General features: G+C 40.7%; 1 protein-coding gene across 2 annotated transcripts in view; it reads right to left on the bottom strand.

The window, feature by feature from the left end:
- Nucleotides 1–1682: 1682 nt before the first annotated feature.
- The window catches only part of usp43b (ubiquitin specific peptidase 43b), a 58999-nt gene continuing 46963 nt past the window's right edge, over nucleotides 1683–13718 (bottom strand). Inside the window, exons 9-16 of one of the 2 annotated variants that reach the window (XM_035655685.1) lie at nucleotides 11463–11566; nucleotides 9343–9420; nucleotides 9113–9242; nucleotides 6313–6655; nucleotides 6033–6191; nucleotides 5535–5708; nucleotides 3837–4976; nucleotides 1683–3397 (exon numbers count right to left, since the gene is read on the bottom strand). In XM_035655685.1, coding sequence (XP_035511578.1) covers nucleotides 3387–3397; nucleotides 3837–4976; nucleotides 5535–5708; nucleotides 6033–6191; nucleotides 6313–6655; nucleotides 9113–9242; nucleotides 9343–9420; nucleotides 11463–11566 — 2139 coding nt within the window. In that variant the 3' untranslated portion in view covers nucleotides 1683–3386. Of the gene's footprint in view, nucleotides 3398–3437; nucleotides 4977–5534; nucleotides 5709–6032; nucleotides 6192–6312; nucleotides 6656–9112; nucleotides 9243–9342; nucleotides 9421–11462; nucleotides 11567–13718 lie in introns of those variants that run through there. The other variant, XM_035655684.1, reaches the window with a different exon arrangement.

Here is a 13718-nt window from a genome sequence, read left to right on the forward strand (position 1 = left end):
TGCAAACTGCTCTCACATCATAATGGGTGGCTGCCTCACGTGAGCTCAGATAACTGTGGCCAATCAAAAGTGTCCGAGTGTGTCACATGTTAGAAGGGCATCTATGCCAGGACATGGAAATAAGATTCAAGTTTAAGCAGTAGTTTTCCTTCGAGCTATAAAATCACCTCATTACTGAACTGTGTTTTCGTTACGCTTAGGAATGAACCGTTTTTTACAGACGCTGCGTGCTGGCGCCTTCCAAAGAGCTCCGCCATGACCGCCAAAGCAAAACCAACGAAACACTGGCCTGTAGACAGGGCTGCCTGGTCAAGTCTTTTTTGTGAGTTTCGCAAGCCACCATAGGTTTCTTCCGTACACACTTTCACAGCGCCCGCCAGCCCGTTCTCATTCCCAGGTGGTCAAATACAGACGTGAGCAGCGTTCAGTTAGTTAAAATCGGCAACTTCACCACTACATGTCACTAAATCCTACACACTGGTCCTTTAAAACATGCGTAGGCATTACACTGCATACAGAATCATTTCTGTTCTCTACATGTCGGCTGGTGTGCACAATGAAGAAAAACATACTGTTAAATATGTAAAATGGATTCAACAGCGAGAATATAATCCCTGGAACTATGAATAATTCATTTTTATGGAAATGTTCAACATATTGCCTCTGGAGAATTGGCTAATTTATCCTGATGGTGGTGCCGTTCAACATGACCTGAGAAACTGATATTTGCCAACACCCTGGGGTCTGGAAAGTGAGTAGATGAAGGCGATGAGGGATATACTGTATATAGTAAAATTACTAGTGACATTTAAATCAACTAATCACATTCATATATGTCAGGATAGCCTTATCACAAGGGAAATAAAAACATTGATATGAATAAGCAGTTTTGCATAAGCTTTCAATCTATTGACACTGAAAAACCAGATTAGTTTATTTAACTCGAGTAAAATATACAAAAATATCACACGTTCTTTATATACACATTATTTTCAGGCCATGTGTACATATAGAGAGTAGGCCTATCCCTGGTGTATCCACTAGGGTTGACTGGGTACCACAGTTCAGGCCTTTGGTCAATTTACTTTCTCGGTGAAAGTGCGGTTTTGGTCCAACATTAAACAAAAATGATCAGAACAAACAATTTTGAAATGCTTTTGAATAATAATGAAAAAAAAAAGTGTCTTGTTATAAAGATATCCTGACAGATATGTGGTTAGATGATTAGGATGTCACTTGGTTTTTGCTATGTATATCAGTGTCCTCCTGTGAGCATTTGCCTGAGGAAGACCTGGAGTTGGTGGCTAATTAAATGAAGGTAAAAGGGAGCTGTGCACCTATTCCGCTGAGGTTTTGTGAATGCACATGTGACTACTCTAAACTGGACCAGCAGACAGCCATGTCTGTCATGTCACACTATGGCTACATCTCAAACAGAACCTGCACTTTAAAAAGGGACACAAAATCTCTGTACTCTGACCTCACTTCATTGTGTGTCAGGAGAACAAGCTTTCATTTCATTCAAGCTAGTGCTGCTATTCTAGTTGATAAATTGTCTGGACTTAAGCAGAGCCCTCAATTGACTCAGAACAAGCATGTCTGTCTTGAATCCTTAAAAACACCATGGCTGAGTCAGAGATAATGATGATGAGATGCACAGGCTGTTACTCTGAATCCATTTGTGAGAAAAGCTGTGTTTAATTTGCAATCCGTCAAACTTGCAGTACATTAAGCAGACATTATAGACAGTCCAGTACAGGGACTTTAGTGTGTTGTGTCCAATTCAACCTTACAGCATTCAACCGCTTACAGTATGTATTAATCTGAGTTTATACAGCAACCTGAAACATACAGTTTTAATCTGGTACTTAAATTACATAATTACACATTAGGTACAAAATGTAGACTTTTAAAAAAGTTAATAATAAAATATAATCTAGCCATATTTCCCAAATAAGGTCTCAGAAACATCCTTCATTTACTATCATTTCATTTTGGTAAAGAGTGTTGTTAAACAGTAATGTTAAATGACACAACAGGAAACACAGATACAATACAGTGTAGGCAAACAATCCACACTCACTTTTACATTCCCCAATAATCCCCAGTGACGAATTTACAATGCATAAGTAAATAAAAGAGCCTTGTGCAGATACAGAAATGGTAATTATGACTGAAGACTGTGAATTAAATATACATTAGATAGGCAGCAGGAACTTAAACTGCTTCACCATCTGACTACTTCATTGCAGTTTCTGTGAATGTGACATTGTTGTAACATAATTACCATTTGGACTCAGCGTATCTCGGTGGCTGCAGAGAAAGAATGATTGTGTGTGTGTAAATTCTCTGTTCAATCGCAGTTGAGAAAAACCTCCTCAAACTGAGCTTTGCTTTTGCATTTTATCAGCAAAAATTCAACCCCAGCTTAAGAGAAAGAGATAAATTCTCATCCCCTCTCCGCAGAGGTAGAAGTACAAAAGCCCTCTTTCACTGCTCTGTATGCTTCATGGGTGGTTAATAGATGGATTTCTATTTAGTCAGAACAATTCCACTCATTTTCTGATATAGCCGTGACTCTCATCATTCATGCACAGAACAAACCTGAACAAAAAAGAAGAAAGAAATTTGAGCGGAAGGGTTTTTCACAATTCCCTGTTTTCAACTTTCAAAATCCACAAAGCTGTCCCACAGTTCAGCAATCTGTTGGTTACCAGTTGCAACACCAATAGCTGAAACACAGAAATAAAACTTTGCTGATTGGTTCAGTGTAACTGTTCATACATTAGCGATGCATGTAAGCTCTGGTCATACAGCAAAATATGTTGGTTGCTGTTTTTTTCAAAAAGAAAGGGCATTGGTAATACAACATGGATGATAGCAAATGACAAAGCAAGTGATGTATGTTGTTGTAGCAGCCAATTTACAGTGCAAGTGTTAGTACTTTTTGCTGTGTTTAATAGTTTTACATGTTTTAGCCCATTATGTGTAAGTTGTATAAGCTGAATACAAACCACTTTAACCAACCACATTTTCCTATCTTCTGAACAGATGTTTGCTTTCTGAAAGTAGAACAGGCTAAAAATGCCGCTGTTCAAATATTGATCACAAACTCGAAAAAAAAAAAACATGTATTAACAGTAGACTGCTTTGTGAAACAAAACAATGGGGGAAAAACACATTACAGCAGTATTTCTCCTCAGTAAATTCAGCTCTGCATAGATTTTGTTTAAGACACACACAGGTAAGAACTTAGAACAGTACTATGAAGGGGGAGCGAGACGATAGACTTTCTTTCCAGCGATGCGTCCTGCTGGGAGCTTCTCTGGGGGCCGTGTGGAGTAATCAGTAGAGAGGTCCTAGTGTTCAACAGTCATTCTGGGCTGTCACAGAGGCACTTATAAGGAAAAAAATAAATACAAAGCCATAATCAGCAGGATTAACATTAATGATCATAATTAAACAGAATTGAAAATGAATGCTGCATTTACTGTAATACTGTAAAGCCTTCCACTTATGCTCTCAGACTGAACTCATGCCATGCTGTCAATTGCTGCATTACTTATGACAGCAGCAGGCAAGCAACCCAATCAAATCCTGTTTACATTCGTTCAGTCATTATTTCTTTTTTTACCAGAGTTTCAAGCTTCTGATTTTAAAACAAAGGTGATGAGCTGTATAGCCGCAAAACTCCAAGTCTGTGCTCTAATTTGTTCCTACTTAGCTACATCTTAACAGCTCTTATAATTCTGTATTATTCTGTATATAGCATAGTAACCTAGCTCAGCCTGCACTGTGGGCTCAAAAACAAGACTCAGGAACAGGTGTGTGCCTACCCAGGGAGGTGGTACTGTATCGAGTCCGCTGCAGAGTGGCATAGCTGGGCTTGTCTGACAGCAGGATGCGGTGGGCTGGAGGGGCCACTACATCGCCATTCCTCTGCAGGGAGGCACACCTGCGAAATGTCAGATCCAGCTTGGTCTGGATGTTACTGGAGCTGTGAGCACGCTTAATGTCTACAGGGTCGTGATTGCCAGCCTTTCCGTTGACTAGCTTTACTTTGCAGTTGTGGGCGTCACATCTCGGGATGACACTGGCCTTCCTCTCTTCTAGGGCCGCTGTTGTCAGAGTTCCATTGGAGAGCGACAGTTTGGCTAAGTTACTGCTCGCCAGCTTGGCCAGTTGTCCGTTGCCATTCATACGCCTGTCATGCTCTCTGATTGGTGACCCAGGAATATCTTTCTTCATGAAACCAGGTTTGAAGAAAGATAAGAGGCTGTCATGACTGCGACCCTCCTGTCCCCTCTGCCCCCTCCCGTCCTCAGGTTGAATGACCATCTGTAACAAGTCTTTTTGTGCCCTGAAGGTCACCCCTGTCTGGACCTTGGCCCTTCTCAATGTGGAATCTCTGCTTGGAGGTGCACTGTGGCTGATATGATCCACTAGAATGCCCCCTCTCTGCTGAAGCTGGAGGTCCAGGGTCCTGCCCTGGTCCTGCCTTGCTCTCTTAGATGACCTCTGCCTCAGAGAACCATAATCCCTGGCTTTGCCGTTGCTGCTGTTACAGGCTCCATGGCTGATGCTTCTCTCCACACAAGGTCTACTCTGCCCCGCTGGTATTTTTGGAGAGTAACAAGTGTCGGAGCCGGGTCTGTCGGTATAACTAAGACTGCTACCGCTAGGTGAGCTGCAGTCATGTCCTACTTCAAAGGCTCTTCCCTGTGCATTCCTTTGTGGTGGGGTGGCCACCAGTGTTATGATAGGGTCTTTGGTACATCGTGGCCGGCGCCCAGACTCCAGGTACTCCACCAACTCTCCTGGCTGGGTCTGGACTGGGTGTTTAATGCGGTCCTTGGAGCCAAAAGACCACCGTAGTGGCAGAACTTTGCTCAGAGTCTCCTTGGGCTTAGTTGGTGATCTCATACTCACACTCCTGCCTTGGGTCCCACGCACAAACGGCTTGGCTTCAAACCCATCTGGAGGAAAAGACATACTATATGTTACATACGGCATACAACACGTTACTACTACCTACCTACTACTTACTTAATTAAGCCTAGCCTGTATCCCACTATACCTATCAAGGTATACTTACTACTGTATATACCAATTTGTTTTAACATTGATTTTTCATTGACAGCTAGTGAAATATTGATATAATTGTATGCAGAAGTATATAAAATACACAAGTATGAAAATTTGTTCAGGATGAAATATTTCACAACTTAAGAGCATTTTAATTCACTTGGGTGCAAAAACATCAAAAGATGTGTCTTACTGTTTATTTAAGGGAAATTAAAATTTAAAAGTTATAATCCATAAGATGTTCATGAAATCCAAATCTGTTTTTGATTATATTTACAGTTATTTTAGTTTTTTTTCAGTAAAAGCCATTCATTATATTTACATTCTGTTTTTAGACGCATGGTTTCAAATGGTGAAAAACAGGGTTTCTTTAATTATAAAGCAGTCAAACTATTTTAGGTGTATTCTATATGACAAAACATACTACACATGCTACTCCAGATACCTACTTGTTTCTACTGTTTTTGGGGGTTCGTCTCCAAACACTGGCAGCTCAGGAGATTCTGGGGCCTGTATGGGACCCGGAGGACCAGTGATGGGCCCTCCTGACACCACACTGCCCCTCTTACTGCCCCCTGCCAGCCGGACCAGCCAGTGGTCAGAGGTGGATGAGCTGGTGGAACCTTGTAAAGAGAAAGGAGTTTGTTTTTTGCACGTCAATTTAAAGCCAGGGCTGTCACAGACATGTATATCTACTGTTCTCACAAAAGTGCACAGAAAATGCACACTGATGTTGTTGCAGTGCATCAAACAATTCTGGCAGACTGAAATTACAGAATGAGAAAAAAATTATTGAAGGCCACGCTGTAAATAATGATGGCGTGAGGTGTAATGATACGCCCCCATTCCCTCCATTATTTCTATGTTTTGTCACAATGATGTAAAGCGAATTACATTTGACTGTTCTCAGTATAACAAGCTGCTACAGAGAATTTAAAAGGACTAACCGGTGACTGAGGAACTGGCAGACCAAGGGGGGATGGTGTTTCTCCTCTGATAGAAGAGGATGTAGGCTCCACGTGTGCACACCTCCGCCTCTGGAACCGGCTCAGCACTGCTGTCATCATAACTGTACCACTGGCCATCTACTGAGTTCCTACAGAAGGCTGAAACAACAATGGAAAGAGATAACCCACATGTGTGACTGGAGTAAATGACATGACATGAAAAGTGCTACATAAATTAATTGTACAAGTATTTCCTCAGAAGGAAGAAAGTTGTTGAGACCTGTGTAATGTCCGCCGTGCATTCCTCCATGGTGGTTGCACACAGCATACAGATCGTACAGGAAGTCGGGAGGAGCCAGGTCAGGTCGTCGGGACTGCTTCCAGCCAGGCTGGAGAGGAGGCGGATGGGTGCCATGGTTGCGGTTCACCATATGAGGAGCCATGTCCAGGCCCGCCAGGGGGAAATGCACAAACGTGGTGAGCTTGTTCCTCCGCTCTCCCACCTGCCTGAAGCGCTTCAAGTGGAGGATGAGGATGTCCGGGAGTGTCCACAGGCTCATCTTCACCATGCCCTGCTGCAGCTGCTTGCAGTGGGGGCACTTCCAGGCATCATCTGGGGCAAGCTGATGGGGGAGAGTGAGGCAAGGAGGAAGGACAAAATAGATAAGAAAATGCAGTGAATCGATCAACTATGCCTGCCCATCAACCTCACAGAACCTCAAAAAGCACTCATTTCACTCCACTCAAATCAAATCAATCAAATCTGAACTTCCTTTGATTTTCTGTTTCTTAATCCACTTATTCTTATTCTTGAAATAGAGGTATGACAGCCCTTATCAGCGTCACTTGGAACAGGAAGTACATTTTGAAGCCGTTGCCATGGCTACTCGTACTTTTGTTCACTTTTCCCGCCTTCGTGTGATTACCATCTTGAATTCTGGGCAGCTATGATTCACTGTATTCAACAAGATCATTCATTTAAAATTTAGTGATGACAGTGCGGACAAGACTTTCTCTTGTTCTTGGTCAACAACCTCTTTCTCCTGTCGGGGCAGTCACAGATGAATCGCAAGTGAGATATAACTCACAGTGTTACATTATATCTTTATCTTTTATGGCTTAGAGAGACAGAATGACACTTGTTATGACTTGAATTCCTAAAATAAGTGTCTGTTTATCACCCATACATATGAGCAACTAAAGCTACTAAAGTTTGCTCATTTAGACTGAAATGTGCTGTAGTTTGTTGGCCAATTCAGAGTGACACTTGTGAGTGAGTGCAGAGGGACAGCAGTGTCATCCATGTGCCTGCAGCTCCACTGGGTGGTGACACAAAGTAACAGCAGCTACATCACAGCCAGTCACACACACAACAACAGTCAATGTGGACTAAACTGTGGAGAATATTTGATTGCTTTGACACAAAATGCCTTTAATGACCACATTTGTTGAATTTTATTTTCTTCTCACTCTCAAACTCCACCACCACCAGAACTGGAGAATTAAAGAAAGAAAACAGAAACACATAAACCACTCATTATTGGGCCATACAACACTGACAACATTTAATTTCTGACTGACCACCATGAAACACTTGTACTAGGTGAGGAAAGGGGGCAAGACAGGGCATTAGGACAGCATACGCTGTGTTGTGGATGCAAACATGTGGCTTAAATAAAAAAATAAAAGCTACTTATTGTAATGCTACGGCTTGTTAGTGGTTTTTTTGTAAGCGTTGTGAGTGACAAAGATTTCTTGTTGGGACAGAAATGCTCTCATCCAAGAGTTAAAGCTATAATGTGATTGTTTTGGTTGCATGTAAGATTAACTGCTAAGTTGAGCTGCATTTTCATTGTTAACATTGCTTTCTATATTACACTGATCAGCCATAACATTATGACCAGCTGGGCACCCTGTTGGTCATAATGTTCTGCAGCCCCATACTCATTTACTATTATAAATATATGTTGGTTTAGCTCAGGCTGGGCTGATAAATAATAAGTTGTGTATAATGATTTTTAGACAAGGCTATTAACTATTTACAACCAGGCTGGAAATTATAAATTTGAAACCAGCTCACATTATTCGCTTAACATATTTTAAACTGAAACTGATAAAACTAAACAGAAAGGCTGTTGTTAAAAAAGAATAAGTACTGAAGCAGCATTCAAACAAATGGATGCCTTTACATGACCTTTACTGCTAGTGTTGAATCAGTAACACTCCACACAATGGCAAAAGCCTACTCAAAACTCATATCTGCCTCTGTCTTTTGCTGCCCACTACACAGCCTGAGGAGAATGTGTACTGTGCATACACTGTAAGAATAAAATATTTCCCCCCTGTCGATTCTTCTCTCTCTTGTTATCTATTGTCCACACATGCCACATCTGTGCCACACATTTGTTACCCACACAAATACTTATTTTCTCCACTCCACAAACATGTTTCCTTCAGTATTTCTCACTGAACCCGTTGTGTGCATTCTTTAGAACGAACATGCTAAAAACCTTTCATACCTCATGAATCTACTAAAAAGCTTTTCAAAAATGTTTTCTTCTTTGTCTCATCTTTTAGTGTCACATTGCTACTTTCACAGCCATCAACTGTCTATATGCATTACTGCCCTCTGTGGTCTTCATCAATATGTGCTAGTATACAGAAATTCCACATGATACCTTTCATAGAGACAAAAATAAGTCATAAGTCTTAAAGGTCCAGTGTGTAGGATTTAGTGGAGTCTGTAGTTGCAGATTGCAACTCCCTCACTTCATCCTCCTCTTCTAAGTGTGAAGGAGAAACAATGGTGGCTGCGAAACACATGAAAAAGCGTGAATGGCCCTATCTAGACCAGTGTTTGGTTTGTCCGTTCTGGGCTATTGTATAAACATGGCAAACACTGGCTCTAGATGGGGCTTTTTGTGCTTTTTGTGAGCTTTGCGGCCACTATAATTAACAGTGTTAACATGGGAGCAGGTAGGGTCGATTGCATATGGCTTTAGGAGGCTCAGTGTCGGGACACATGGCTCTTATTGGAGCCACTGGCTGTTGCAGACACCCAATGATGATAGATTGAGTACCTGTTCCTCTTTGGTGTAGAGCTGGAAGCACTCATCCAAGGTGCAGCTGTACTGTTGGACGTGCTGCTGCTGCTGATTCCTCACGCTCTCTGCATCCTTCACCACCTCCTCATGAATGTTACCAAACAGGCTGAGGCCCAGGACACAAAGAAGTGGTTATATAAAACACACAGAAAGCAGCAAACACTGAAGTAAATAGGTGGTATTTTGTAATAGAACAAAAAACTGACCAGTCTTTGATTCTGTGCTCCCACTCAATGATGAGCTTCACATGTGGAGGTCCTCCTGAGCCACAGAGCTTCAGAGCTCTAAAAGACATAAAAGGTTAAAGGTCATCCAGTGTAGAGGAAGATGCATTAACTGGTCTAACATTACCTGTCTTACTTATACCATGCTTTCTTGGATTTGATTTGACATTTACAGTGAAAGCACAGTGCAAACAACCCTAAGAGAATCATTTGAGCGCACTTGTAAAGTTCCCTTTAACCACTAGGTGTCAGCATTACTACACTACTGCAACATTGGATGATAGTGGCTTGTTGCTTATTTTGTGTGAGAGAGTGACTGTGTGGGATTGTATTGGGGATTTAGTTGTGGATGTTTCAGGTAAACAAATGTATAAGCTACACTACAATATAAAGGTATACTGCACTGTTCACTGCTGAACTTCAACACATCAACAATAAGCTGACAAAATAATGCTGACTCAAGGTCCACTCAATAGCTTTTTCCAGGATCCTTAATGGTATCTCACGATACACCCATGATAGTGGAAAATGTGCAAAATGTGTACGCACAGCGGTGTTCTAAGTAAAATGCTAATATCAGCATGCTAACATGCTCACTGTGACTAAATAAATGTTCTTGTTTCCTTTATGTGAAGTGTGTATGATGTTGGTCAATATATATTTGAAAAATAAAAATATTGCTAATGTTAACATGCTGATGTTTAGTTGCTTGGTTGAGCTTGAGGAAAAAACAGGGAATCACCAAAGTCATTATTATATGAATATCTGTACCAAATATCATCATCCTATAGTCGCTGATACATTTCAGTATGGATCAGAGTGGTGGACCAATCAACACACATTGCCATCCATCTAAAAATGAGCAAACTATTACAAGTCATATGGTAAGTACAGAAAGACCTGGTGATGAATATGACACTACTCGTAGACACAGACAGTCTACAGAGGCTGATGGGAGCGAACAGTAGACCAACATTCTTGTACTGTTTGATGTGGGTTGACTTGGGAACAGAACATATTTCGGAATCATTAGAGTTCAAACACTATCATTACATTAGTTTCTAGGATACAGTGTGCTGCACATTTGCGTTTCAAAAGATTTCGAAAGCATTTGCCCCCATCAGCACCATTCACTGAATGAATGAACTGTTCTTAGCAACTACACAAATGGAAGTCCTTTCAGGACCTTGCCAAAAGGCCCCTTTGAAACAGCAATTCCTCTCTGCAAGTAAAAGCCATCAGACATGCATTTGTGAAAAGGGAATAAAATGTCTGCACATGTCAGTCAATGCTTTAAAATCAGGTCTAGCCTTTACAGTGGGTATGAGATACATGAAAAGAAGATCAAAAAATATCAAATTAATAAACATCAACTTCAAAATATGTGTATAGACATTGCCAATCATCAGAAACGGATGGACTTTAACAGTCAGTAATGTGTGTGTGTAACGTGTTTTCATGTCAAAATGTCTTCAGTAACTGGCTGCCTGCCTGTAGTTGTAGCCTTTCTCAAGAAACATGTTATTAGATTAGTGCAGATTTAAATTGCATTAAAATTGATTGCATTAGATCACATTTAAATGAGCCTGTGAGAACATTGGGTCATCTCAGTGTTGAAAATTTGGACCATAATACAAGTTACTCTACAACAAAAGAACACATTTAGAATAATCTAATAATCCTCTAGTCTAATAATAGAAGAATGTAGTGTCCAGACAGCCAGTGAGCTCAAACAATCACTCTAGACTGCTAACAGTGTTTGCACCTGCAGAAATATATTTTACCAGGTAAAGTGGAGGATATAGGACAATGTGTATCTACTCTGTCCAAAAATCATCAGACTGACTTGCATCAGGACCTTGTATTGAATGAATGGTTAGACACTATTTGTACTATTCTATTTGGTCTAACAGCCTTTCAGGATTCAGGATTCAGCAGGGAGTGCAATCGCCACCCCTCCAACAGGACAAAAGGCAAATGTCAATTATATGTATGGTGACCGCAGGACCTGTTTGAATGTGTTTAGTGAACATAAAAAACACCTCTGTGTGTGTGTGACATCATAATTAACTTGATGTTTAATGTTCTTTCGCCATACTCACCTGTCGACAGCAGGGTGGTAGAGTGGCCGTCCGTCCTGAGGTGACAGGTAGCTGTAAAATGCTGATCCTCCCACCACACGAATGTTAAACAGCACTCTGGTATTCTGAAAGAGGGGCACAACACGGACATGGCATCAGGATATTGCTGCTTTTCAAGACTATAAACAACATTAAACTTTCAGGACTTTACGTCTCCTACATGAAACCCCTGAAAGTTTTAAACATAGCAGACCCTTTAGATGTCACTGCTCATAGTTGCACAGCAAACATAAATAATGCCGGTCTGACATGTTGTACTCATCATTGGTTTGGTTGAATCTGTAAAGATGCTGGTAGATCTGCAACTTAACTGGGCTGACAAGTATTGTCTTATATTCATATTGTCCTTTTCCATGTGGTGGCAAGTTTACTAAAATATTTTTATAGGACATTTTTAGCAATGCTAGCGGCATTGGCTCTACAAATGGCAATCTTGGCTGGTTGGTTGGACAACCACTTCCAGACAGAATTATCTCAACAACTATTGAACATATTGCAATAGAATTTGGTACAGACATTCACAGTCCCTAGAGGATGAAGCCTACTGACTTTTGTTATCCACCAGCCTTTTTTCTCTAGCGCCACCATTAGTTTGCCATTAGTGGTTTTTGGTCAAATGTCTCAACATTGTCATGAACATTCATGAACTTTATGACATTCCCATTAGCCTCAGTTGTAATTTTTGTTTTTTGCCAGTTAGCAAATGTTATACCTGCTTTACTTAACCTTTTCATAAACCAATCAAAAGAAAAATTGTACATTGTTATGATTAAATTCTTCGGCGCATGTAAACATCAGAACATATTAGATCACATCCCATGTAAACAGTTGACCTAACGTCTTTATTCGGAAGGAAAAAAGTGTGCATGTAACCGCAGCTATTGTGAGCATGTTAGTATGCTGACGCTAGCCTTTAGCTCAAAGCACCCCTGTGCTGAAGTACAGCCTCACAGAGCAGCTAGCGTGGCTGTAGACTCTTCAGTCTTGTTAAGGTCTAAAATGAGCACTGCCACCACACACTGATTCACCACTGTTATGAGAAATGTTGATGCTTGCATTTTTGTGGTGTTATTCACCCATCATGGCCTTGCATAACTATGATGAGATGGTTTCATTACGGGAAATGAGAACACATAGCTCATGATTTTGAAGAAGCAGTAGCAGCAGCAACATTTCTCATGACTTTTGCTGCGATCAGTCAAAATTAGTGCTCAGTTTAGACATTTCTGACCATAAAAATGTAGGCTGAAATGGTTTTATGAATCCAATATGCGTGTGCAGAAGACAACTGACATTTTCATATGGTTTGTGTAAGTACTGATGTGTCATTTGGGATCAAAGCAGAGCAATTTTCTAGATAGTAAATTAGGGTGTACTGTACCGACAGATTAGATTCAGCTATGTCTTCATTCTCTATCTCAAAAGGTACAACGACCTCCATTTCTTTCTAACATTCATTGCCCACCCTGATCAAAGGTACAGACCAAGGATCAGGTTTGGTCAGTCTTTCTTTACATGAGTCTCTGTAGCACACACAACATGGCAAAACGCTTCAGGTTTTCTGTGTAATTCTGTGCTGGCAAATGAACCGTCACGAACAATTAATGATAAAAATCAGTTTTTACAGCCAACTCTTGCTCTTTTTAGTGACAGTCATTTGTTGTTGGCACATGCTGATTGGAGTCTTGTTTGTCCACTCAATCTGCTCTTGGACAGCTGTTTAAAACTATTTAAAAATGCTGAATTGGGAGTGAGTTCATACAAACACTGGCATATTTTTACACTCTCAGGGTTATATTTAACTATTCTGCTATGTGAACAGGCTAAAGCAACAAGAAGACAGAGAAGAACAAAGTGGGCCATCATGAAATGTAGGCCAAGACCTGCACCTGACATTTTGAGCTCACAGCAGTTCAGCTTGAATCAACATGTAGCAACCCAAGTTCTGTTTGCATTCAAAGTATTATTTTACAGAGGAGAATAATATTAATAAAACCATAGATAATCAGATTACTCTCATGTCATTCTCAACTGGAAAGCCCGAGTTGAGAAGAAAAAAGAAAGAACAGGTATAGCTTTCTCTCCTCTTTTGAAGCGAGCTTATATTACTCTGAGATCTACTTAGATTGGTGGTGCTTTAGGAATGAAGGAGTGCTTTGCAAAAATGAAATTGATTTCCTTTTGTTCCAGTAAAATCTAGTGTGTAGCTGCTGGCTG

This window comes from Morone saxatilis, unplaced genomic scaffold (genome assembly GCF_004916995.1).
Source record: "Morone saxatilis isolate NCDOM2014 unplaced genomic scaffold, NCSU_SB_2.0 Contig14, whole genome shotgun sequence".
In the NCBI taxonomy this organism is placed as follows: Eukaryota; Metazoa; Chordata; class Actinopteri; family Moronidae; genus Morone; species Morone saxatilis.